This window comes from Bos grunniens, chromosome 22 (genome assembly GCF_055505025.1).
Source record: "Bos grunniens cultivar Pamir isolate PY7600 chromosome 22, Bosgru_T2T1.0, whole genome shotgun sequence".
NCBI classification, from domain to species: Eukaryota; Metazoa; Chordata; class Mammalia; order Artiodactyla; family Bovidae; genus Bos; species Bos grunniens.
Window position 1 is genome coordinate 47,015,134 of NC_141186.1, and position 26,838 is coordinate 47,041,971.

Genomic DNA, 26,838 nt, shown 5'->3' on the forward strand with positions numbered 1-26,838 from the left:
TGGTTTGATCTCCTTGCAGTCCAAGGGGCTCTGAAGAATCTTCCCCAGCACACAATTTGAAAGCATCAATTCTCTGGCAATCAGCCTTCTTTAGGCTCCAATTCTAACATCCATACATGACTACTGGAAAAACCACAGCTTTGACTATACAGGGGCATTACCAGTATAAGTGAGTGTATGTAAAGTCCTTACAAAAGCACCCAACACACAGTGAGTGCTATCTCCATGGATCTATTGTTAACATCTAAGAAGATTTACTGCAGCATTAATTATTTATATCAAAGCTTACAAACAACTTAAAACACCCAGATAGAGAGGAACACTCAAATCAGTTGTGACACACACACCCACAGATTGGAATATTATGTAGCCATTAAAGAAAATCATGAAGGCAGTCCCAAGATGGTGGAGGAATAGGATGGGGAGACCACTTTCTCCCCCATAAATTCATCAAAAGATCATTTGAATGTTGAGCAACTTCCACAAAACAACTTCTGAATGCTGGTGGAGGATACCGGGCACCCAGAAAAGCAGCCCAATCTCTTCTAAAGGAGGTAATCCAAAATATAAAAGACAAAGACAAAAGATTTAGGGATGGAGACCTGTCCTGGGGAGGAAGTCGTGAAGGAGGAGAAGTTCCCACATAGTAGGAAACCCTCTCACAGACATGTTTGTGGGGAGTTTTGGAATTTCAGTGAAAGTGAAAGTCGTTCGGTCGTGTCTGACTCTTTGTGACTCCATGGACTATATAATCCATGGAATTCTCCTGGCCAGAATACTGGAGTGGGTAGCCTTTCCCTTCTCCAGGGGATCTTCCCAACCCAGGAATCTAGTCCAGGTCTCCCACATTGCAGCCAGATTCTTTACCAACTGAGCCACAAGGGGAAGCCCAAGAATTCTGGAGTGGGCAGCTGAGAATCTCAGAGAGCAACATAACAGGGAGAAAAAAAAACTCACAGTGAGACAGTCAATTCCTAGGCAGGCTGATAAGAAACCCAGGGTCTCTTGAGAAGGAGAAACGGGTATGGGGCTCTTAAGGAGAAGATAGGGGTCAGAAATTTTAAGTAGGAGGAAAGGACAAACTTTTTTTTTACATTCCTTAATCTTAATCACAAAAAATGTTTTTTTCTTTAAGCTGATGATTACACAACAACACAATTCAGTTTAAACTCTGTACTAAGGAATATATTCTCCAAGCCACGCTTCAGCAGTATGTGAACTGTGAACTTCCAGATGTTCAAGCTGGTTTTAGAAAAGGCAGAGGAACCAGAGATCAAATTGCCAACATTCACTGGATCATGGAAAAAATAAGAGAGTTCCAGAAAAATATATATTTCTGCTTTATTGACTATGCCAAAGCCTTTGACTGTGTGGATCACAATACACTGTGGAAAATTCTTTAAGAGATGGGAATACCAGACCACCTGACCTGCCTCTTGAGAAACCCTTATGCAGGTCAGGAAGCAACAGTTAGAACTGGACATGGAACAACAGACTGGTTCCAAATAGAAAAAGGAGTACGTCAAGGCTGTATATTGTCATACTGCTTATTTAATTTATATATAGAAGTACATTATGAGAAACGCTGGGCTGGAAGAAGCACAAGCTAGAATCAAGATTGCCGGGAGAAATATCAATAACCTCAGATATGCAGATGATACCACCATTATAGAAAAAAGTGAAGAGGAGCTAAAGAGCCTCTTGATGAAAGTGAAAGAGGAGAGTAAAAAAGTTGGCTTAAAGTTCAACATTCAGAAAACTAAGATCATGGCATCCGGTCCCATCATTTCATGGGAAATAGATGGGGCAACAGTGGAAACAGTGTCAGACTTTATTTTTTTGGGTTCCAAAATCACTGCAGATGGTGACTGCAGCCATGAAATTAAAAGACACTTACTCCTTGGAAGGAAAGTCATGATCAACCTAGATAGCATATTAAAAAGCAGAGACATTACTTTGCCAACAAAGGTCCGTCTAGTCAAAGCTATGGTTTTTCCAGTGGTCATATATGGATGTGAGAGTTGGACTGTGAAGAAAGCTGGGCACTAGAGAATTGATGCTTTTGAACTGTGGTGTTGGAGAAGACTCTTGCGAGTCCCTTGGACTGCAAGGAGATCCAACCAGTCCATTCTAAAGGAGATCAGTCCTGGGTGTTCATTGGAAGGACTGATGCTGAGGCTGAAACTCCAATACTTTGGCCCCTGATGTGAAGAACTGACTCATTGGAAAAGACTCTGATGCTAGGAGGGATTGGGGGCAGGAGGAGAAGGGGACGACAGAGGATGAGATGGCTGGATGGCATCACTGACTCGATGGACGTGAGTTTGGGTGAACTCCAGGAGCTGGTGACAGACAGGGAGGCCTGGTGTGCTGCGATTCATGGGGTCGCAAAGAGTCGGACACGACTGAGCGACTGAACTGAACTGAAGGATTATATAACAACAATGTATCCTGCTTGAGGACGGTTTCTCCTTCTTGAAAAACCTTCTGACTAATCCTATTATCTTAAAATGTATATTATGGGAGTGGGTCTGGTAAAATCTTTCTATTGTTAGTTCTAATCCTATTATCTTAAAATGTAAACTGTGGAAGTGGGTCTGGTACAATCTTTACAACACTGAGACATTCTTTTGATTTATTGTTATAACTAATTAAAAAAGTACATAGCTCCCTTGCCAAGACTCAAGGGGGGGCATGTTCCATCCCCCTCCTGATGTCTACGTCGTCAAAAGCTTGTTCTGTCCCGTTTCACACTTTCATAAAACTCTGCTACACAAAAGCTCTTGAGTAATCAAGCCTGGTCCCTGGTCCTGAAGCTAAATCTTCTTCAGAGATCAGGAATCTGACATCCTTCACCTATCATGGTAAGCTATCAACAGAACGCCTGCCTAAAACACAACTGCAAGCTGAGACAGCAAAGTGATGCAGACGCTCAGGTCCGCCACCAGCAAGTGGGGGTTGGGCAGGGACGTGTTTATGCTGTATTTAAAGTACATTTAAAGTTCTTATGCTCTGGTTGTTAGTAATAATTTAAGAGTTAATATATTTATTTTTATACATCCCACATCTTTCCAAAATAGGTATGAAGCAGTTTACAAAAAAATATTTAAATAAAATAACATATTTTGTGTTGTGTTGCCTTGTCAATTTCTTGATTTCTTGTGACAGCACAGTAAGAATTGTTTACTAATAAATGTTATATTAATAACAGTTTTGAAAAACATGCCCTATATCATTTATAATTCTGTACAATGTATTTCTAAAATGTAAAATATAATGCTAATTTAATAATAAATGATAAATGAAGTAGTTGCTTCTTTAATGCTAATTTTCTTCTTAATGCTAGTTTTCATTTTATTATCTTTATAAGTGGGATTTTATTTTAGGTACTGTCTCTTAATATTCACTGCATCATCTGTCCTTAGGGTAAGGACCAGGGCTGAATGCCCTGAGGACTATCTGAGGGAGCTAATATGAGATAGCAACCCAAACCATGGGACTGCCAGAGAGACAAAAAAAAAGAACTTTGCCGCAAAAGGCTCTAATGCAGTGAGCCTTGGCATGCTCACAGAACAGAGGATTGAGCAAATACCAAAGGAGAGCAAGCCGGCTGCCATACGGGGCTGGCCCTCCCTGGAGGCAGAGAGGCAGGCTTGTGACAGCCAGAGGTGGAAGGCAAGGGCCTGCTGCAGTCTAGGCCCAGACACCACATCTTCCACCAAACTTTGAACAGGCTCCCATTTGCTAACCGTGTCTTCCTGGAATCCTGGACAGTTGACATCTGCCAGGAGTGGCACAGCCTGAGATCAGCTCCCCAGAGGAAACACGCAGCACACGCGGGACTGTGCTCTTGAGGCACACCCAGGAAACTGAGCGGCCGAGACCGGGGAGGTGAATAAGATGCATGGACCACCTGGAACAGTGCGCTCACCAAGCACCTGGTCACCTGAGCTGCTAGATTTGGGAAGGGCACAAAACACACAGCCCATCTGGGCCTGTGCCCCTGTGGAGCACCCAAGAACCCGAGCAGCTTAGGCCTGAGAAGGGCATGAAATGCAGGTCCACTTGGGACAGTGCCCTTGCAGAGCACCCTGAAGCCTGAGCACTGTGGACCCAGGAAGTACATGCTGCCTTGGGCTGGGGCAAACCCAGTGTGGTCCATCCATTGTGAGCACTCCCCACACACGCCAGTAGTATTTCTTTGCAATGTCCCTCCTTCCCCACAACACAACTGAACAAGTGAGCCTAAATAAGTGGCTACCTTCGCCCCCTTGTGTCAGGGTGCAGATTAGACGCTGAAGAGACTTGGAAACAAAGGAAGCCAAAGGAAACAAAGAAGGGGGAACCACTCTGGAAGTGACAGGTGCAACAGATTAAAACCCTGCAGTGAATGCTGAGAATGTGCATTTGAGTGGTACCTCTAGACCTTGAGAACAAGTACAAGCCAGAACAAGGGACTATCTGACATTGAACTGACCCCACACTGCCCATAACAGCACTAGAGGAATTCCTACAGCTTCAGTATTTTTAGTATTATCACTTTTCAATTTTAAAAAAATTGTAGTTCTTTATTACTCCTTTAACTTTCATTTTTATAGCCTACTATTACCTTTCCCCAAAAAACCCGTTTTTTAAAAATAAATTCCATATATACTTTTGTAATTTTTCTAATTAATTTTGTTCTGTATTTTTATACAGTATTTTTGGGAGTCTAACCTCTATTCTTCGTTTTTCATCTTTGCTTTTTGATATTTATTATCAATTTTGTACCTTTAAGATTCTAATCATCAGTATCCATTTTCATTTAGGGACTTGATCACTGGCTTGATTGCTCTCTTGCCTTTTGACTCTGCCTTTTTTCCTCCAGATCACCGCTATCTCCCTCCTCCCTCTTTTCTTCTCTACACATCTCTGTGAACCTCTCTGGGTGTTCTGGGCTGTGGAGAGCACTTAGGGATTTGATTACTGGCTAGACTGCTCTCTCCCCTTTTGACTCCCCCTCTTCTCCTCCTGGTCACCTCTATCTCCCTCCTCCTTCTTCTCTTCTCTCTGTAATTCTGTGAATCTCTCTGGGTGTTCCTGCCTGCTGAGAATTGTCTTACCACTAACCTAGGGGTTTTATCTTCTGTGCTGTATGGATAGAGAAGTCCTGAGGCTACTGTCAGAGAAGGACAAGAAATCCAGGAGGCTTAGCTCCAAAACTTTAGAACATAACAGAACTCCTGACTCCAGGGAACACTAATAGACAAGAGCTGACCCAAAAGTCTCCACACCTACAATGAAACCAAGCTCCACCAAAGAGCCTACAAGTTCCAGTGTAAGACACACCATGCTAATTCTCCAGCAAAACAGAAACACAACCCTGACCATTAAAAGACAGGCTGTCCAAGGCCATGTCAAACCCATAGACACCCCAAAACTCACTACTGGACACTTCACTGTACTTCTGAGAGAAGAGATTCAGCACCACACACTATAACACAGACACAAGCTCCCCCAACCAGGAAACCTTGATAAGCCACTAGTCCAGCCCCACCCACAGGGAGCAGACTCCACAATTAAGAGGAACCACGAACTTCCAGCCAGCAGAAAGGGCACCCCAAACACAGCAATCTAAACAAAATGAAAAGGCAGAGAAATATTCAGCAGGTGAAAGAATATGATAAAAACCCACCAAACCAAACAAAAGAGGAGGAGACAGAGAGTCTACCTGAAAAAGAATACAGAATAATGATAGGAAAGATGATCCAAAATCTTGAAAACAAAATGGAGTCACAGATAAATAGACTAGAGACAAGGATTGAGAAGATGAAAGAAATGTTTAACAAGGACCTAGAAGAAATAAAGAAGCGTCAATCAATAATAAACAATGTAATAACTAAGATTAAAAGCACTCTGGAGGAAATCAACAGTAGAATAACTGAGTAAGAAGAGAGGATAAGTGAGATGGAAGATAGAATGGTGGAAATAAATAAAGCAGGGAGGAGTAAAGAAAAAAGAATTAAAATAAATGAGGACGACCTCAGAGACCTCTGGGACAATGTTAAATGCCCCAACATTCGAATCATAGGTGTCCCAGAAGAAGAAGACAAAAAGAAAGGGCATGAGAAAATACTTGAGAAGATAATAGTCGAAAACTTCTCTAAAATGGGGAAGGAAATAGCCACTCAATTCCAAGAAACCCAGACAGTACCAAACAGGACAAACCCAAGGTCAAACACCCCAAGACACATATTAATCAAACTAACAAAAATCAAACCCAAAGAGCAAGTATTAAAAGCAGCGAGGGAAAAGCTACAAATAAACAAAAAGGGATCCCCATAAGGGTAACAGTTGATCTTTCAATAGAAACTCTTCAAGCCAAAAGGGAATGGCAGGACATACTTAAAGTGATGAAAGAGAAAAACCTACAACCAAGATTACTTTACCCAGGAAAGATCTCATTCAGATATGAAGGAGAAATCAAAAACTTTACAGAGAAGCAGGAGCTAAGAGAATTCAGCACCACCAAACCAGCTTTTCAATAAATGCTAAAGGATCTTCTCTAGACAGGAAACACAGAAAAGGTTTATAAAAACGAACCCAAAATAACAAAGTAAATGGTAATGGGATCATACTTATCAATAATTACCTTAAATGTAAATGGGTTAAATGCTCCAACCAAAAGACAAAGACTGGATGAATAGATACAAAAACAAGACCTCTATATATGCTATCTCTAAGAGACCCATCTCAAACACAGGGATGCATACAGACGGAAAGTGAAGGGCTGGAAAAAGATATTTCATGCAAATGGAGAGCAAGAGAAAGCAAAAGTAGCAATACTCAGAACAGATAAATTAGACTTTGAAATAAAGACTGTGATATGAGACAAAGAAGGACACTACATAATGATCAAAGGGCCAATCCAAGAAGGAGATGTAACAATTATAAATACATATGCACCCAATATAGGAGCACTTCATTATGTAAGGCAAATGCTAACAAGTATGAAAGGGGAAATTAACAGTAACACAATTATAGTGGGGGACTTTAATAGCCCACTCACAGTTATGGATAGATCAACTAAACAGAAAGTTAGCAAGGAAACAGAAGCTTTAAATGATACAATAGACTAGTTAGATGTAATTGATATCTATAAGGCATTTCATCCCAAAACAATGGATTTCACCTTTTACTCAAGTGCACATGGAACATTCTCCAGGACAGATCACATCCTGGGCCATAAATCTAGCCTTGGTAAATTTTAAAAAACTGAAATCATTTCAAACATCTTTTCTGATCACAATGCGGTAAGATGAAAGTGAAAGAGGAGAGTGAAAAAGTTGGCTTAAAGCTCAACATTCAGAAAACTTAAGATCACGGCATCCTGTCCCATCACTTCATGGGAAATAGATGGGGAAACAGTTGTCAGACTTTATTTTTGGGGGCTCCAAAATCACTGCAGATGGTGATTGCAGCCATGAAATTAAAAGACGCTTACTCTTTGGAAGCAAAGTTATGACCAACCTAGATAGCATATTCAAAAGCAGAGACATTACTCTGCCAACAAAGGTCCGTCTAGTCAAGGCTATGGTTTTTTCTGTGCTCATGTATGGATGTGAGAGTTCGACTGTGAAGAAGGCTGAGCACCGAAGAATTGATGCTTTTGAACTGTGGTGTTGGAGAAGACTCTTGTGAGTCCCTTGGACTGCAAGGAGATCCAACCAGTCCATTCTGAAGGAGATCAGCTCTGGGATTTCTTTGGAAGGAATGATGCTAAAGCTGAAACTCCAGTACTTTGGCCACCTCATGTGAAGAGTTGACTCATCGGAAAAGACTCTGCTGTTGGGAGGGATTAGGGGCAGGAGGAGAAGGGGACGACAGAGGATGAGATGGCTGGATGGCATCACTGACTCGATGGATGTGAGTCTGAGTGAACTCCGGGAGTTGGTGATGGACAGGGAGGCCTGGCGTGCTGTGATTCATGGGGTCGCAAAGAGTTGGACACGACTGAGTGACTGAACTGAACTGAACAGGAAAAAAACTATTAAAAATACAAACATGGAGGCTAAAACAACACACTTCTGAATAACCAACAGATCATGGAAGAAATCAAGAAGGAAATCAAACTATGCATAGAAACAAATGAAAATGAAAACACGACAATCCAAAACTTATCGGATTCAGTAAAAGCATAGCAACATAAGGCTACCTCAAGAAACAAGAATAACACCAAATGAACAACCTAACTTTATACCAAAAGCAACTAGAAAAAGAAGAAAAGAAGAACCCCAAAGTTAGCAGAAGGAAAGAAATTATAAAAATCAAACAGAAACAAATGAAAAAGAAATGAAGGAGACTATAACAAAAATCAGCAAACTAGAAGCTGGTTCTTGGAGAAGATAAATAAAATAGACAAACCATTAACCAGTCTCATCAAGAAAAAACAGAGAAGAATCAAATCAGTAAAGTTAGAAATGAAAATGGAGAAATCACAACAGACAACACAGAAATACAAAAGATCATAAGAGACTACTATGAGCAGTTATATGCCAATAAAATGGACAACTTAGAAGAAATGGACAAATTCTTAGTATAACCTTCCAAAACTGAACCAGGCAGATATAGAAAATCTTAACAGACCCATCAAAAGTACAGAAATCAAAACTATAATCAAAAATCTTCCAACAAACAAAAGCCCAGGACCAGATGGCTTCACAGCTGAATTCGACCGAAAATTTAGAGAAGAGCTAACACCTATCCTACTCAAACTCTTTCAGAAAATTGCAGAGGAAGGTAAACTCCCAAGCTCATTCTATGAGGCCACCATCACCCTAATACCAAAACTAGACAAAGATGCGACACAAAAAGAAAACTACAGGCCCGTATCACTGATCAACATAGGTGCAAAAACCCTCAACAAAATTCTAGCAAACAGAATTCAACAACATATTAAAAAGATCATATATCATGACCAAGTCGGCTTTATTCCAGGGATGCAAAGATTCTTCAATATTCACAAATCAATCAATGTGATACACCATATTAACAAATTGAAGATTAAAAACCATATGATTATCTCAATAGATGAAGAGAAACCCTTTGACAAAATCCAACACCCATCTATGATAAAAACTCTCCAGAATGCAGGCATAGAAGGAATATGCCTCAACATAAGAAAAGCCATATACAACAAACCCAAAGCAAACATTATCCTCAATGGAGAAAAATTGAAAGCATTTCCTCTAAAATCAGGAACAAGACAAAACTGACCACTCTCACCACTACTATTCAACATAGTTTTGGAAGTCCTAGCTATAGCAATCAGAGAAGAAAAAGAAATAAAAGGAATCCAGATTGGAAAAGAAGAAACAAAACTCTCACTGTTTGCAGATAACATGATCTTCTACATAGAAAACCCTAAAGACACCACCAGAAAATTACTAGAGCTCATCAATGAATATAGTAAAGTTGCAGGATACAAAATCATTACACTGAAATCCCTTGCATTCCTATACACTAACAATGAGAAAACAGAAAAAGAAATTAAGGAAACAATCCCATTCACCATTGCAATGAAAAGAATAAAATATTCAGGAATAAATTTACCTAGAGAAACAAAATATCTATATATAGAAAATGATAAAACACTGATGAAAGAAATGAAAGATGACACAAATGGAGAAATATACCATGTTTGTGGATTGGAAGAGTCAATATAGTGAAAATGAGTATCCTCCCAAAACAATCTATACATTCAATGCAATCCCTATCAAGCTACCAATGGTATTTTTCACAGAACTAGAATAATTTTACAACTTGTATGGAAACAAAAAAAAACCTTGAATAGCCAGAGCAATCTTGAGAAAGAAGAATCGAACTGGTGGAATCAAGCTGCCTGACTTCAGATTACTACAAAGCTACACTCATCAAGACAGTACAGTACTGGCACAAAGACAGAAATATAGATCAATAGAACAAAACAGAAAACCCAGAGACAAATCCATGCACCTATGGACACCTTATCTTTGACAAAGGAGGCAAACATATACAATGGAGAAAAGGCAATCAATCTCTTTAACCAGTTCTTCTAGGAAAACTGGTTAACCACCTATAAAACAATGAAACTGGAACACTTTATAACACCATACACAAAAATAAACTCAAAATGGGTTAAAGATCTAAATATAAGACCAGAAACTATAAAACTCTTAGAGGAAAACATAGGCATAACACTCTCTGGTGGCTCAGACGGTAAAGTGTCTGTCTACAATGCAGGAGACCCAGGTTCGATCCCTGGGTTGGGAAGATCCCCTGGAGAAGGAAATAGCAATCCACTCCAGTACTATTGCCTGGAAAACCCCATGGACAGAGGAGCCTGGTAGGCTACAGTCCATGGGGTCGCAAAGAGTCAGACACGACTGAGCGACTTCACTTCACTTCAAGATCCTCTATGACCCATCTCCCAGAGTAATGGAAATAAAAACAAAAATAAACAAATGGGACCTAATTAAACCTAAAAGCTTTTGTACAACGAAGGAAACTATAAGCAAGGTGAAAAGACAGCCTTCAGAATGGGAGAAAATAATAGCAAATGAAACAACTGACAAATAATTAATCTCCAAAATATACAAGCAGCTCTGCAGCTCAATACCAGAAAAATAAACCATCCAATCAAAAAGTGGGCCAAAGCTAAACAGACATTTCTCCAAACAAGACATATATACAGCTAACAAACACAAGAAAAGATGCTCAACATCACTCATTATCAGAGAAATGCAAATCAAAACCACAGTGAGGTACCATCTCATGCCGGTCAGAATGGCTGCCATTTTAGTGTAGAAGCAATAAATGCTGGAGAGGATCTGGAGAAACTCCCTTACACTGTTGATGGGAATGCAATCTAGTACAGCCACTTTGGAGAACAGTGTGGAGATTTCTTAAAATACTGGAAATAGAACTGCCATACGACCCAGCAATTGCACTGCTGGGCATACACACTGAGGAAACCAGAACTGAGCGAGACACTGTCTGCAACAGCTAGGACGTGGAAGCAACCTAGATGTCCATTGGCAGACGAATGGATAAGGAAGATGCGGTATACATACACAATGAAATATTACTCAGCTATAAAAAAAGAACACATTTGAGTCAGTTCTAATGAGGTGTATGAAACTGGAGCCTCTTATACAGAGTGAAGTCAGAAACACCAATACAGTACATTAACACATATATATGGAGTTTAGCAAGATAGAGGAACACATGTACACCTGTGGCTGATTCATGTTGATGTATGACAAAAAACATCACATATTGTAAAGTAACGAGCCTCCAATTTAAAAAATTAATTAGTTTTTTAAAAAAAGAAAATCACAAAACACAGGGACACAAGATAATGCTCACACTATTTTGGTATAAAGAAGTAAAAAAAGCGGGATACAAAAGCAAACAGGCAATATAGTTACTAATTTGATAAAAGAAAAACACACACAAGGATATGCATATAAATGTAAAGAAAAAAGACTAGAAGGAAGAAAATCTAAGAAAATAAGTGTTGTTTTCCTGCTAGGTAGTAGGAGTTTTAGGTGACTTTTTTTCTCTTTTTGATACTTCTCAATACATTCTAAAAGTTCCAACAAAGAGGGTGTTCATTTAATAAACATAAAATAGTAATTGTGTTTTTTAAATGTTTACCTCAGGGTTCTCTGACTGAGAGGTGCCAATGCCTGCCATGCTGCAATGTCTGTGAAAAACAGAATACAACTTGCTCTAAGGTACTGACATAGACACCCCAGAGGCCACCATGCAGCTCCCAGGAATGGCAGTCAGTGCAGTATGTCTATGGCACATAAAAGCACTCTTTTTTCCTTCTAAGGCACTTGAGTTTCCACCAAGAAAGCTCACCTTATTTAAATTAATAACCATAGTAGCAGCAGAAGTTAACTATTCACTAAGCACTCCTTATGTGCCAGGGTCTGTGCTTAATGGCTCAAAACCACAACTGTGATCTTTACACTCCCTGTGTGAGTTTTTCCCATTTTACAGATGAGGAAATGGAAGCTCATGAAGGTTGTTCTGCTTGACACTGAACCCAGGTCAAGCTCATGCTTCTACCTAAACTACAGTCCCTTCTTCCCTAAATCAAAATAATACAAAATATTTTAGAAACAAGGAAATGTATGGGATTATAAGGTCTAAGGTAGAAATATCTTGTGGCAATTTGGTTTGGCCAATTAAGGATGAGAAAAACTAAACTAGGAAATGAACTTTTATAACAAAGTCATTCTGAAGATAATAAAACTAAAAGGTAAGTAAACTACACTGCAAGGAGATCCAACCAGTCCATCCTAAAGGAGATCAGTCCTGAGTGTTCATTGGAAGGACTGATGTTGAAGCTGAAACTCCAATACTTTGGCCAACTGATGCAAAGAGCTGACTCATTTGAAAAGACCCTGATGCTGGGAAAGATTGAAGGCAGGAGGAGAAGGGGATGACAGAAGATGAGATGGTTGGATGGCATTACCAACTCAATGGACATGAGTTTGGGTAAACTCCAGCAGTTGGTGATGGATAGGGAAGTCTGGTGTGCTGCGATGGGGTCGCAAAGAGCTGGACATGAGTGAGCGACTGAACTGAACTGAACTGAAAGTAAACTACAAGTTAGAAATAAAGAACTCTTTAGATCAAAATTCTTTCCCATAATCCTGTGCCAATGTAGTATTAAAAAAGGGTACTGTAACATTCACATGTCCTAAATCAAGAATTCAGATGCCCCATTTTGTTGGCAACAAAGTATAAAGTCAGAGGCAATCTTGGAAATCCAAAATAACACCACATGTGCACTGCAGTTCCATTCTTCCTGCTAATACAACATTTCAGGGATAATGGCCTAGATGGGAAAAAAAATCTTAAAATGAGTGGATATATGTATGTGTTTAACTGCTTCACTTTGCAGTACACCTAAAACTAAAACAACATCGTAAATCAACTATACTCCCAAAAAACTTTAAAAAAAAGATTTCAGGGAGCTCTTGCCAGTCAAGATAAACATTATAATTATAGTAATATTCCAAAAATAGTAAAAAGAACTTCAGACTTCATCTAGACTCATTTACTCCATGGAGATTTTCAATTCCATATTTTGGTAAACACTGATTAACTTTTTTTTACAACTGCTTAGTTCAACCACAACACCCCCTTGAATGTACTTTGGCAATTAATTAGGCAAACAATTAGGCACTTTGTTTGTCTGGCAAACAATTAGGGACACCTCCACTGAAAGTAGACTTCCCTGGCGGCTCAGACGGTAAAGCATCTGCCTACAATGCAGACGGTAAAGCATCTGCCTACAATGCGGGAGACCAGGGTTCGATCCTTGGGTCGGGAAGATCCCCTGGAGAAGGAAATGGCACCCCACTCCAGTTCTCTTGCCTGGAAAATCCTATAGATGGAGGAGCCTGGTAGGCTACAGTCCATGGGATCGCAAAGAGTCGGACACGACTGAGCGACTTCACTTTCCACTGAAAGTACACTATTGTAAGACAAAAACTAGCACCTAAACCCTAGTTTACCCCAGAAAAGCAGTGACTGTGCCCCTAGCACCTGCTTATCTTTATTAACCAGACTTAAGAACTTATGTATATATGGGTGAGTCAACTTTTGATTTCTGAGAGTTGGGTTCATCAACACCAGTTGCCTTTGTGTCTTTGGGCAACACAGAGCAGAAACCAGAGACACTTACCCGCACTGCTTCAGACTTCTTGTGAAACATCTCTTCCATGTTCTTTGCCAGCTTTTTCACCAGCTGGAGCCCATCAATTTCTTCTATGGCAACATCCTTCTCATACTCTTTGTATTTCTGTAAGGAGGATGGACAACATTAAAGACACAAGATATCATAAAACACAATGCCCATGATGCCAGAGCACATTTATTTAAAAGGAATAAGTAAAAATAAAAATTTCTGTTGGATTTGGGGAGATTGGACTGTATTTCAAAATTATTAAACTAACTAAAGAGAAATGTGAAAATTGGCTCTGGCTCTCTTGAAGCTTAACTAGTATCCAGGAAAAAAAAAAAATAACCTTAACACAATCAAAGTAGAGCACCTTATACACATTTTATAGTGTGAGAGTACTTGCTGTCAATTTTTAGTATTTTGATTCAATTCAGTTACTGAGGACTTCCTAAATATCCTTAAGGAACTCGCAAAAAGAAGCATGTACACAAACAACAGTAAAACAGCAACATGTATTAGGATAACCTTAATTTCATGGTTTGTGAGTGTTCATAAGCCACTAATTTGTCCCACAGTATACTCAAATTCTCAAGGACAACTTGTCATTTCAAGTGAAGGCAAAGTGTTAGCTGCTCAGTTATGTCTGACTCTTTGCAACCCCAGGAACTGTATGTAGCCCACCAGGTTCCTAAGTCAATGGAATTCTCCAGGCAAGAATATTGCAGTGGGTTGCCATTTTCTCCTCTAGGGAATTTTCCTGACCCAGGAATAGGACTCAGGTCTCCTGCATTGTAGGCAGATTCTTTACCGTCTGAGCCAAAACCCACCGAATAACTCAGAAATTTATCTGTCTAAACCAGCAATTCTCAAAGTGACCCTAGAACACCTGTACGGTCCCTGAGACCCTTTTTCCAACAGATTATTTATATGAAGTCGTATCTTCTTACTTGATTTTAACAAATCACAGTAGATTGAACACAAAAGCAAATAAGAAAATCTACCTGTCTTCTCTAAAACCAAATCTTGAAAAGATATGCAAAAATGAAAAAAATGCCACTCTTCTAATTTGTTTTAAGTTATTTTTAATAAAATATGTTATGTATGTTAACATGCAATGAGTCTTTTTATTTTGAACTTGTTAATTTTTAAATTAATGAATTATTGGTTTTAATTTCTAATGTGGCAAATATTCATACATACAACTTGCATAAGCAGAAGCTCTTAAGGGTCCTCAGTACTTTTTAAGTGTGTAAAGGGGTCCTGAGGCCATAAAGTTTGATATAACTAAACATTTAATTTTGTTCCCACGGAAAAGAAATATTGTTTATTAATTTAAAAAACTTCCAAATGGAGCTCAAAATACTGTTAATGTCAAGAAGAATCCTTCACATTTATGTAGCTATCAAAAGTCTAGAGAACTAAATATACTGGGGGCCTTACATTTTCCCTCCTTTGGATGAAAAACCTGAATCAGTTACTCACCCTGCCAAGTTTCTACTTAAGGAAAACATAAGGATCCACATGTAATCTGGACTATAGAGACTTTAAGAGTAATTTCTGAAATGGAAAATAAACCAACTTTTTAATCTCAAGATACAAATTTCTATTTTCTCTCTATGTCCTCTCCATCTCCTTCAAAAATGTAAACCAGGAGGAGCTTCAGTCTTTCCCTGCCCCAAGGAAAGGAGTGTGTGTGTGATCTACTACTACAAATGATCTACTACAGCATTTAAAACATGCTCTGAGAGCTCTGCATGGTCCTATAATACAGGGGTCCCCAACATCCAGGATCTAATGCCTGATGATGTGAGATGGAGCTGATGTAATAATAATAGAAATAAAGTGCACAATAAATGTAAGGCCCTTGAATCACCCTGAAACCATCCCCCCACACTGGTCCATGGGAAAATGGTCTCCTACGAACCAGTCCCTGGTGCCCAAAATGGTTGGGGACCACTGCTATAATGGACCATGAGTTGTAAGTGACTTTCTTCTCCCTGCTCCCTGAAAATGTCCGTAAAAATCTTAGATATTTGTGTTGAGTCCTTCACTTCCTTGGAAAACCATCATTTCTTCTTCTAGCCTTCCCTCGCTCTTCGACAAGGCTCTCCTCATTTCCCAAACAAGAAGGCTACACCTTCCCTCCAGGTTCCCAGAGAATTCTGTGCTCACCTCTCCCTCACCTCTCCTGGCATCAGAGCTTGTGTGGTCCAGGAGTTAAGGACAATCCCTGGGCCCACAGCAGACACTCACATAGCTTCTCTGGATGAAGCCTGTTGCAGCACAACTGCAATGCTACAATACAAGAAAGATGCAATAAGGATGCAGCTGACTGATGCTCCTGGAAGGGTGACCTCCCCACTCCTTGGGGGGTTGGCTGGCTTGGCCCCTGCTGTGGGACTCCAGCCAGCCCACGCCTGGCTCAGGCTAATAGTGTCCTCCGGTGTATGAACAAAACTTCAATGACAATCACTGGAAACTTTCCCTAAGTTCAAATGCAAGCCAGTGACATCTTTGGAGCCAAAAATTCTGGGGGTTCTCTGCTGCCTGCCAGATGTGCTCCAAAAGCCAAGAGCCAAGCCAGCTTAGACACAAGGTTGATTCACTACCCAAAATACAAAGTTCAAGAAGCGAGTCAAACAAAACAAAACTAAAGTCAGTCTAATATTTACAGTCAGGGAAATAAATCTCCATTGTAATTCTGAGCCTAAAGGTGATCTAGAGGGTTAAGATAAAACGAAAATGAATTTCATAATTAGCCTTTACCTAAATCTTTAGTTTTTTACATCGAGTCCCATTATTTTGATCATATCTGTCACTTTCATGTTTTTTCCTCCAAAAGACTTCTAGAAGGGAACCAGTTTATACAACTCTGACTATCCACCAAGTTCTCAATGAGACCTTCCTGCATGCTCTCTTCTTCTGAATCTGCTCCGTAGAAAGGAAGCACTGATTTTATGAAGGTCTGCTGGTGTCCCAGGATTCCTTGGGCCTTGTGACCTAGCTAACTAAGCTCAACATGAAGCTCTGTGCCAGCCAAGGATTTCAGATCTGGGACGAACTCAGCAGGTCACTGATTCTATTCGTCTTCCAGCGTAAGCTGTCTCCCCTCGGGACATGTGGCAATGGGTCCTCTCTGCCAATGAGCCAAGTCTCATACTACTTTCTCACTACCCCAGGGAAGTAATCCCATAAGCAAAAGCATTCTGCTTTTCAAGATGTGCTCACGCCTGTTGGAATCAGGTCAGAACAATGTAATGTCTTCCTCTCTCTAGGAAACGTTACTCTTTGCTGGAATCCAAAGATTTTGAATAACAGAGAGAGTAACCAAGTGATAGTCATTAATCAGCTTCAAACCCTTAGCAGCTCAGAATGGTGATATACACCAAAAGCATCAAAAACGTACCTACGGTATAAAACCAAGCAATATGACCTCTGGCAACTGAACCGAGTAAGCTACAACAGTACAGCAAATTCCAAATTGTGCAAAAGAATGTAGGAAACTAGTATATAGAATGTTACAATTGGTTACAGATAGTAATTGGTGACTTTTTGCTTTAAATTACTAAACTGCCTATACATACACACACACACACACACACACACACACACAAACACTGTGAGGACAGATGCCAAATGCTCACAGCTGGCTGCACTATTACAAATAATTATTTTTCTTTCTGCTCACCTGTATTTTCTAATTTCTGTCATGAGCATACTATTTTGGAAACTAGAGAATGTATACGAGCCATACTTGTATGCAGAACAGAAGATGGGCACTTACTAACAAATTTCTGTAGGGGAATGCAGCCCCAATTAGAATCTGTGTAGTTAAGCAGCATGTCTTCATTAGCTGAGCCCAAGGAAGTTAGCAAAATTAGTCTTCCATGTGTCACAAGCCCAGCACGGCTCCAGGAGCTTTTCATGTATCAATTTGTCTAATCCTCACAGCTACCGTCTGGGGCAGGTGTCATCCCCATGTTGCAGATGGGGAACTGAGGCCAAGAAAGACTTAGTCATTGTTGAAAGTCAAATGGTTAGAGAATGAGTTTTAAGCTAAGCGAGGTCTGACTTCAAACTTCAAACACAAACCAAGCTAAGCTTGGTCTTTTGAAATTAGCAGGTAGAGGGTGAAGGGCTGATAATCTAAATACTTGTGATCTTGTTTCAGAGGGCCCATCTTACTGCCATCACAGTGCCTGTTTCATTGGTTGGTAGCTTTTAGTGGCCTAAGCTAACCAAGAGACTCAAATAACTAAAGCCAGAGACATCATCAGTTAACAAGGGTGGCAGCTGTTTACAAGTCTCCTCCAGGTGAGCAAAAGCCACATGGCCAGGGCTGGCTGGATGTCACAGGAGGAGATGCTATCCCTCAACTTGGGGGATGAGCTTAGAGACTGTCCCCAGAGAAGCAGACACAGCTCTTGACTCTTAAAAGAGGCCCAGAAGCCTTAATTGTATTGTGTGTGTGTGTGTGTGGTCAGTCACATCAGTCATGTTCGACTCTGTGAGACTTCACGGACTACAGCCCACCAGCCTCCTCTGTTCATGGGATTTTCTGGGTTGAGTTGCCATGCCCTCCTCCAGGGAATCTTCACAAGCCAGGGATTGGACCCGCATCTCCTGGGTCTCCTACACTGCAGGTAGATTCTTCACCACTGAGCCACCAGGGAAGCCGTCTTCATTATATTGGGTTGGCCAAAAACCTCATTGGTAAGATACTATGGAAAAACCCCAACGAACTTATTGGCCAATCCAATATATTACTCCTTGGTTGTGTTTTGGCTACACATTGTCCTATTCTCCAAAGTATCAGGAATAACCTGAAGCCACACAGCTGTGACGGCAGTAACACTTTTATTTTCTATAGCCTCAAGGGTTGCTCTGGCAATTACTTTGTTTTGTGTAAAAAACAGCTATTTTTCAACTGGGTAAAGGAATCTGGAAAGTACCAGCACATCTCTGTCAACACACAATGAAGGCAGAGGGGAAGACCAAAGTGGAAGAGACACTATGCCACCTGATCAAAGATTCAGGCCAGTTTGGATTGGACCTCTGACTCCTAAACTCCATTTATTTTTCCACAAACATCTATTTTGTGTCTCTGGTATGCCAGGCAGGGGTGGGGTACCAAGCACAATATGATGAATAAAGCAAAGCTGAAGAAAGCTCATGGTCTAATGGTCAGGAATGTTCTGATGACTAAACCAGAAAAGAAGACACAACATCATCATAACCACCCTGATGGGGTGGTCAAGGCAGTCACTCCAACTTTCTGGACCCCTAAAGGATGACTAGGCTAAGAAGAGGGGAGATGAAACAGGGGATGAGCAGAACAGTAGGTATGGATATCCAAGACAAGAGGCTGCCTGGAACACAGGGAACTACCCCTGTTCCATTTCCCTGGTGCATGGATGGCCAGGACAGGGGAATCTGGTGAGAGACGAGGTCAAAGAAGTGAGCAGGGCCAGGCCATCAAAGGTAGTATGCTAGAATAAAGAGTTTGGACATTGTCTTGACATGGGTAGGAGGCTGAGGGTATGGATTCAAACAACAATCAGAACCACTGAAGGATTTAAGGGTAGGAGGGACCCAAGACCAGATTCATGGTTTTGAAAAATCTCAGTGTGCAGAATGGGAATGAGGAACATAAAACTGGCAAGGAATTGGGAAACTGAGATAACCAGGACTTGGGAAACAACTGGAGAAAAGAAGAGTCAGGGAATGAGAGGTGGGCTCCTTGGGAGACATCAAGAGGTCTGATGGCCAGACACAGCGGCACAGTGCCCACATAGAACAGGCCACTCTAAATCTCCGTGTTCTCCTGTTTTGCCCTCTTTGAATTTCTGCTATAGAAGATTCTGGTACATGTAGTATTTTCATACGAACGCCTTTCTGAACTTCTAATGCAGGAGAAAAATTCCAATGAGGTGGTTGATGACACTGATGTTCTTCACTCTGCCACCTCTGACCATCCTCTGGGGCTCCCTCTGGCTTGGGGAAGAAGCTGCAGACACCTGAGCAACACAGCCTGTGTGCCTTTAGCCAAGGCCAGGGTCAAGGCAGAACACAGCCCTTCACAAGAGCACCTTTGAGCATTCATGACACAGAAGGAAGGCAGTCCAGGAAACTTTTTATTCCCTCTGTCACAGGAGAACATCTGAAGCTTCCATTCCTTCTGTTAGCAGAATCAGCATTTGGCAAGAAATGTTGTGATGAGCCAAGAACATTTATCATTTGAGAAGGGAGACACAGAAATGCATTATTTCTGTAGCATCTATTTTGCCAGATCATTTCACACAAACACCAGGAAGAGAAAAGCACTACTTCACTGTCAGAACACTTAATGTTGTTCATACCTTTGGGTCATTTTTTTTTTCCTACGTGATAACTGCATATCTAGGAGTAAGCCACCTGGAACAGCCCCCGGAGAGAGGGCTTCAGGAAGGAGGCTTCTGACCAATCACAATCACTTAGTATAGCAGCCAAACACTGAAGAGGAGCTCTGTGTGTGCTCCACATCAGAAAAAAAGACCCTCTTGCAGAGGACGGATGCAGGAGTACCATTAGCCAAGAGCTGGAACATCTGAACATGGTCTCTTGGCCAAATTTTCTCATCACAAACCGAAATTACATTTCTAGAGTCAGAATAATTAAATCACTAGATGAGGGTTGACAGACAGTCCAGGGGAGAAGACAGTAAAGCAAAGACCTGCTCGTCCCCAAGTGAGAATCTGGAGACGTTGCCTAAAAGACTATAACTTGAGAGAAACTGGCCTCTTCTTCATCCCACCCCTAAGCCTCCAGCACTTCCCCTAAAAACTCCTGTCACAGTTTCCCAGTAAACTCTGTTACTGGGAAAGCAACCTACACAGGTTAAGCCCAGAACCCTTCAAAGGGGCTTGTTATGTAAAAGCAGAAGATGCCTCATGTTCCTGCCTTAAGATTCCATTTTTGGTCTAATTCTCACTCCTTCAAGCTCTGAAGTAGGCACAGAACAGCAGATAAAGTCATCAAACTATTTACGTAAAGATCACACCAATATTAGAAAGGAACCTAGACCGAAATTACTGCTATTTTCATTCATTCAACAAATATTTACAAACTGCCTGCAACCCAGGGATTGAATCCAGGTCTCCCACATAGTAAAGAATCTGCCTGCAATACGGGAGACCTAGGTTCGATCCCTGGGTTGGGAAGATCCCCTGGAGAAGGGATAAGGCTATCCACTCCAGTACTCTGGCCTGGAGAATTCCAGGGACTGTGTAGTCCATGGGGTCACAAAGAGTCAGACACGACTGAGTGACTTTCAAAAAAACACGTTCAGGTAGGTGGTGGGGAGGGGATGGGGAGCCACTGACAAATATACATATTCCCTTGGATATGAGAAGGCTAATTTTTTGTTCTGTTTATTAACAATAAATAATAAATAAGCTGGAGCAGAGTCACACGAGTTCCTTCAATCAAAGTCTGAGCTGTGATGTTATATGTGTGTCTCCTCCCAGGGTCACACCTGTCTGCCGTGCAGGTATGTCACTTCCACCAGATGTGGGGAGAGCATTGTGTATCCTCTAGTAAGTGCAGAACAGTCTGTAAAGCACAGACATGTATTCCTCCCTGAGTAGGGAAGGGTGAGTAGCAGGAAATGTGGGCAATCCAAACTGATTTGTAAACACTGAAAAACTGGCCAGGAACAAGAGTGACATGACAGTCAACAGGTAGGAAGAGGGTCTCGGGAAAGAATGTAAAATAATGACTTGTCCAGGGGTTGAAGAAAAGATGACTGTGCCACATATGTAATTCCCTGGCTGCGGGGAGATGAAGTTTACAAAGTATCCTATTAGTATAATGAGATGGCCATGAGCCATCACAAGGATCACCAGGTAGCTGGCCAATAGAGGCAAGATGTCTGTGACCAGCGCTTGATGAATGCTGGGAACGGGGGTGGGGGGCAGGGGAGGGTGGGAAGGGAGAGTCTCTTTAGACTGCACGTGAGCTTCTCACACGTCCCTCTGTGCTCATGCTCTGTTACGCAATCATGTTCGGCTCTGCAACCCCGTGGACTGTAGCCCGCCAGGCTCCTCTGTCTATGGGATTTCCCAGGCAAGAATACTGGAATGGGTTGTCATGTCCTTCTCCAGGGGATTTCCCAACTCAGGGACTAAACCTGTGTTTCCTGCACCAGCAGGCAGATTCTTTCCCACCATTGCACCACCTAGGAAACCAAGGTCATCACCACCCATCCATAATCTCTTCTAATAAAATGCATGTAAGTGGGAAGATATAATATTAAATACTACTCTGTCATTCCGCAATTTTAAAATGACACATGCACACATGTTAAAAAGGTACACATGTTAAAAAGGTACACATGTTAAGTAGATACTGTTTAAATATACATATTAAATAGATACACATATTAAATATTTTTTAGAAACTGTAATTTTAAAAAGCATTTTAAAAATCAACATCATTAAAATTTTTGGTTTATAAATATAACCTTAAATGCAGGGCGTCAAGAAGCTTAAATAACTATGTATTATGATGGTCAGCGACATATAAGTTACATATACTTTCAAGTTTAAAGTACCTCTCCTAAGAATTGGGCTAAGGTTGATTCTTTATTTTAGTTCAACTGGAATAAAATGATAATAGGAGTATTTTCCTGTATAGTACAAAAAATTATAGGCTAAAGGCCAAGCAACCCAGAATTTAATAAATATTGAGAAGACTCCAACAGTTAATAATACCAAATCCTACCCAGCATCTAGTTTTGTGCAAGTTTAAGATTATCATATAGAAACTTATTCTACTAAAAGAATCCTACTAGAAAGAGAAGAAACTATAAAGAAACAGACTGTTAGAGATCCAGGTAAGTGCCCACCTTTTACAAATTAGAGACTGAGACTCAATAAGTAACTTGTCAAGGACACATCTCAATGGCAGCACCAGGTAGAATCACCTCCAGTGAGGAGAAAGTAATGCAGTTCCTGTTCTGTCTCCTCTGTCTTATGGGATGGGTGGGAAAGAATCTGCATGGATTTTGCTGGCATGTTATTGATTTGGAGCCTGATAGGCAGTATTCACTTGGCTTAGAATCAGTGGCCAGGGTTCAAGTCAGAGGAAAATCAACAATGTGCACCCCACTTGTGAGGCCATTTGGCGTGGGGCTAAGACCAAGGGTTCTCCATTCTGATATACTAAGTGCAAGTCCTAGCAATGTGACAAGTTGCTTAGCCCCCATCGGCCTCCTTTCCTTGAATAGTAGAGTGAGGGATACCAGACCTCCTGCTGTTCTTGGGATGGTCAAATGAGGCCGAGTGTGAAGACCCCAACAGGACGCTAGGGACACAGAGTAAAGCACGCAAATAGTGTCAGTGGTCACTGCAGAAGTGGTAATGAATGCCAACATTTTTTCTTTCAGGCTTCCCTGGTGGTTCAGACAGTAAAGAATCTGCCTGCAATGCAGGAGATGCAGGTTTGATCCCTTGGTCAGTAAGATCCCCTGGAGGAGGGTATGGTTCCCTGCTCCAGTGTTTTTGTCTGGAGAATATCAATGACAGAGGAGCCTGCTGGGTTACAGTCCATGGGGTTGCCGAGTCGGACATGAATGAGTGACTTTCACTCACTTCACTTTGTCCTTTAAGTTCTGAAAAATGAATTCTCTTACCTCAAGACAAAAACTTCCAACCAAGGTGCAAAACCTAACAGATGAATTACCTTTGAATGCTGCTGTGGGCAAAGGTATTTTTCAAATACATTCCCAAGGCCTAGGGGTTCTTCAACAGTAACTCTTTGGAGATGGTTCCCTTCTGGCAGAAACTGAATGCTAGAAGTCTTTATTTGTGTAAAGCGTGAATGACAGTTTTCAGATATGTTACTAAAGATGTTGCAATAAAAACTAATCATCCACAATTTCTGGATTCTCTCCTTATAGGCAGTGTCATTTTCTTATTATGACATAAATGTACTTAGTATTCCTCTCAATTCAATTATTGCATGTGGAAGTGTCACTTCAAATACAACACTCCAAAGCAATTATGTTTCCAAGTAAATATATTTCTAAATCCTTTAAGCTGATGTTAGAAACACTTCTTAACTATAACAACAAACCTAGTTGAATTCATGAAACTCAAGGTCACAGGAGAGTATTTTTCTACTGGAAAATGGAAAAAAGCATTTTGTACAAATCATTCTGTTTCACAGAGGTATTCCAATCAAGTGTCTCCAAGGTCAAAAAAAAATTTTTTTAATGCAGTGCTCTTCCAGATCTAGTTAAGTCTGAGGAACATTCTTGAAGAATGAAGTTTTTCTCTGTCAAAGTCATCAGAGTAAGAGATAATTTGCACAAGAATTAGAGGCCCTGTTTGGGGATGACAGAAAAGAAAGGAGGACAGAGCACCAAATTACAACCAAAAAATAAGCAGAGAGGAGGCAGAGAGTGGCTGGACTCTGACTTCTTCAGGGCTGCAGGAAATGGGGACCACTTGAGGAGTGTGGAACATCACCTGGAGGCAGTTGTTTCATGGGGTGAGAAGCACGGAAATGGACCACCACTCAAGGCAGTGGTTTTCCTCAACCACTAGAGGGTCTAACTTCCAGCTAGAGGGGCAGGGGAGGCGGGTGGATCAGGGGAAAGAGTGGTATGATCTAAATTACTCCTCAAGGTACTCTCTGATATTCACCTCAAGAAAGCACTGTCACAAGAATTATCAGGGTCCCCAGCCCCAGTGGCCCCGGAGCACTTGTTCCCAGTTAGCTGTCTGGAATGTCCTTCTAAATCAGAGTTCCAGAGAGACTGCTCTTCAGAGCAGCTGGCTCTGCTGTGGGTGGTCTCTGACAGATTTCTACTACTTTCAGATTGTGAGGTCCTGAATTAAAGATGGATATCTCTTCTCTCCCTGTTTTACTATCTATACTCTTTTTGAAAAAAATCCTGATAAGTCTCATAAGCTTTTACTGTTCCACACAGTCAACTGGACAAATGCCACTAATAAATTTTAGCTCTATAGTGATAAAACTGAGTGTTAATGCTGCATTAGATTTTTTATACAAGGGATGCTGTTTTATACAAGGGAAATTAAGTCAGAGGCAAGCTATTAAACCTGCTGTTGATACAACTATCTCTGTCCTAGCATGGGAGTGTAACATACTGCTTTAAAATTTGGAAATTCATCTGTCTACCGAGCAAACAAACAAAAATATGGTTATATTGCATATCTAAAAAAAATTAAAACTCCAATTTCTGGGTGTTTTCTGGATTACGTCATGGGGATCTGAGGCTACGAAATATGAATATTTATGCTGTACATAAATCTACACAACATGAAAAGCCAAAATAATGATTATAGATCCATGTGTGTTAGAGAAGAAAAATCCCAATGTATGCATTTATGAGTGTGTTTTATGTATGCCAACAAATTTAACTACAGCCAAACTGCAAATAATAAGCTATTACTTTACAAAGCCTGGACCACTTGTATAGATTATTTCCTGCAGCTTACATTTTCAAACACATTTTTCTGATGTTCCAATTTAAAATAATTCATCCTTCCTACTCCCTAAAGATCAGTGGGAACAATAACAACAACAATAATAATTTATTATTAATCATAGCAACAGCATTTATCGAGTACTTACTTTGGGTCAGGTAGATATTATCTCCTCCCCATCCCCTTTTTACAGGTTAGGGAATTGAGGCACAGATAAATAAGGTAACTTAGCCATGGCTGGACCATGAGCAAGTGGTTTTATTAATTCAGGAAATACTAGCTACTATAATAAAAATATCCCAAAACCTCAGAGGCTTAACACAATAGAGGTTTACTTCCTGTTCATGTAACCCTCCCAGGAGCAGGTTCTTTGTCACCAGTCTTTTTCACATAGTGATTCAGGAACCCAGGATCCTCCCATCAGCTCCTCAGGCTTTGGAGTCTTTCGCATTCAGCCATGAAACACAGGGGAAGGGATGGAGAAGATGCACCTGCTTCTTGAACTCCTTAGCCTGGAAGTGACATGCTTTAGCTCTGCTCAGGTTCCGCTGGCGGTAACCAGCTCCCAGCCCAACCCAAAGTAAGAGGGCTCTGGAAATTGAACTGGTGGCTGGGGAGCCATCTCTAGGCTTGAAGTCAACACGGTAGAAATGGGAGCTTAAATCATCAGGGGAGTATTAGCTGTCTGGATTTGAACCCAGGCAGCATTGTCCCAGATTCCATGTGTATAACCACCACACTTTAAATGCTTGATATAAACCGCTGCTAGATGAAACTTCAGATTAAAACTTGGCTGGGAACCATCTGCAAGATGGACACTTTAGAGTTGGTGCAATCAAGTCATAATCTCCAGGAAGAATAATATGACCTGACCACTTGTATGTGTAATTATGGTCAGGCGCCGATGGTAAAGGCCAAAATCGTACACACAGAAAGGAACACATTATAAACAATTCTTAGACCTTTTGTCCAATTTCTTTAATCACAGCTCAAATAAAACTGCTATTTGAATAACATCAATGACCTTCTCCAGTACAGGATATTCGTTGCCCAGGCGCCACAGAAGTTAATTGGCTTACCTAAAGTCTTTTTAATTCTATATCCGAGATGTCCTGGAAATCGAAGGCAATCAATGGATAAGTCTGCAAGACCTGTAACAAGCTTAGAGCTAATACTATTTGCAGCTGCTCAAGTGGTTTCTGTACTTACAAAGTCAAAAGCTGGAAATGAGTGTTAGGACTCTGCATCTGAATGAACCTTTAACTCCGTCAACTCCAGACTAACTACAAACTGAATATGGAGATGATGACTTATGCCACAGGTGAATCCTAGCCTTTCTTTGGTGAGCGTAGAGAACCATGGTGAGGTGGCACTTAATAGTTAGAAAACCACCCTCCCTCCTGTTGAAAGGAAGAGATGAAGACTTGGTCTCCCTTTTCATGTTTAAACCTTCTTTTGTAAAAAGATTCTGGTATAGAATTCCCTGCCACTAATATCAGAGACTAAGAAAAGGGACCCATCGCATGAGCATCCTTCACTGAAACATCACCTTCCTCCACCTGCCCAAAGGTGCTTCAGGAGTTTGCAGTAGGTGACTCCCTCCAATTTTGCCCACCATCAACAAAA

The 26,838-nt window shown here is 40.9% G+C and overlaps 1 protein-coding gene across 6 annotated transcripts in view; it reads right to left on the bottom strand.

Moving 5' to 3' along the window:
* Positions 1–26,838, bottom strand: part of CACNA2D3 (calcium voltage-gated channel auxiliary subunit alpha2delta 3) — a 900,680-nt gene that overhangs the window by 702,423 nt on the left and 171,419 nt on the right. For all 6 annotated transcript variants that reach the window (XR_015151529.1, XR_015151528.1, XM_086367461.1 and 3 more), the window contains exon 3: positions 13,724–13,840. Coding sequence is in view for 4 of the 6 variants with exons in the window: in XM_086367461.1 (XP_086223587.1) it covers positions 13,724–13,840 (117 nt within the window). In the remaining 2 variants the exon portion in view is untranslated. The remainder of the gene's footprint in view (positions 1–13,723; positions 13,841–26,838) is intronic.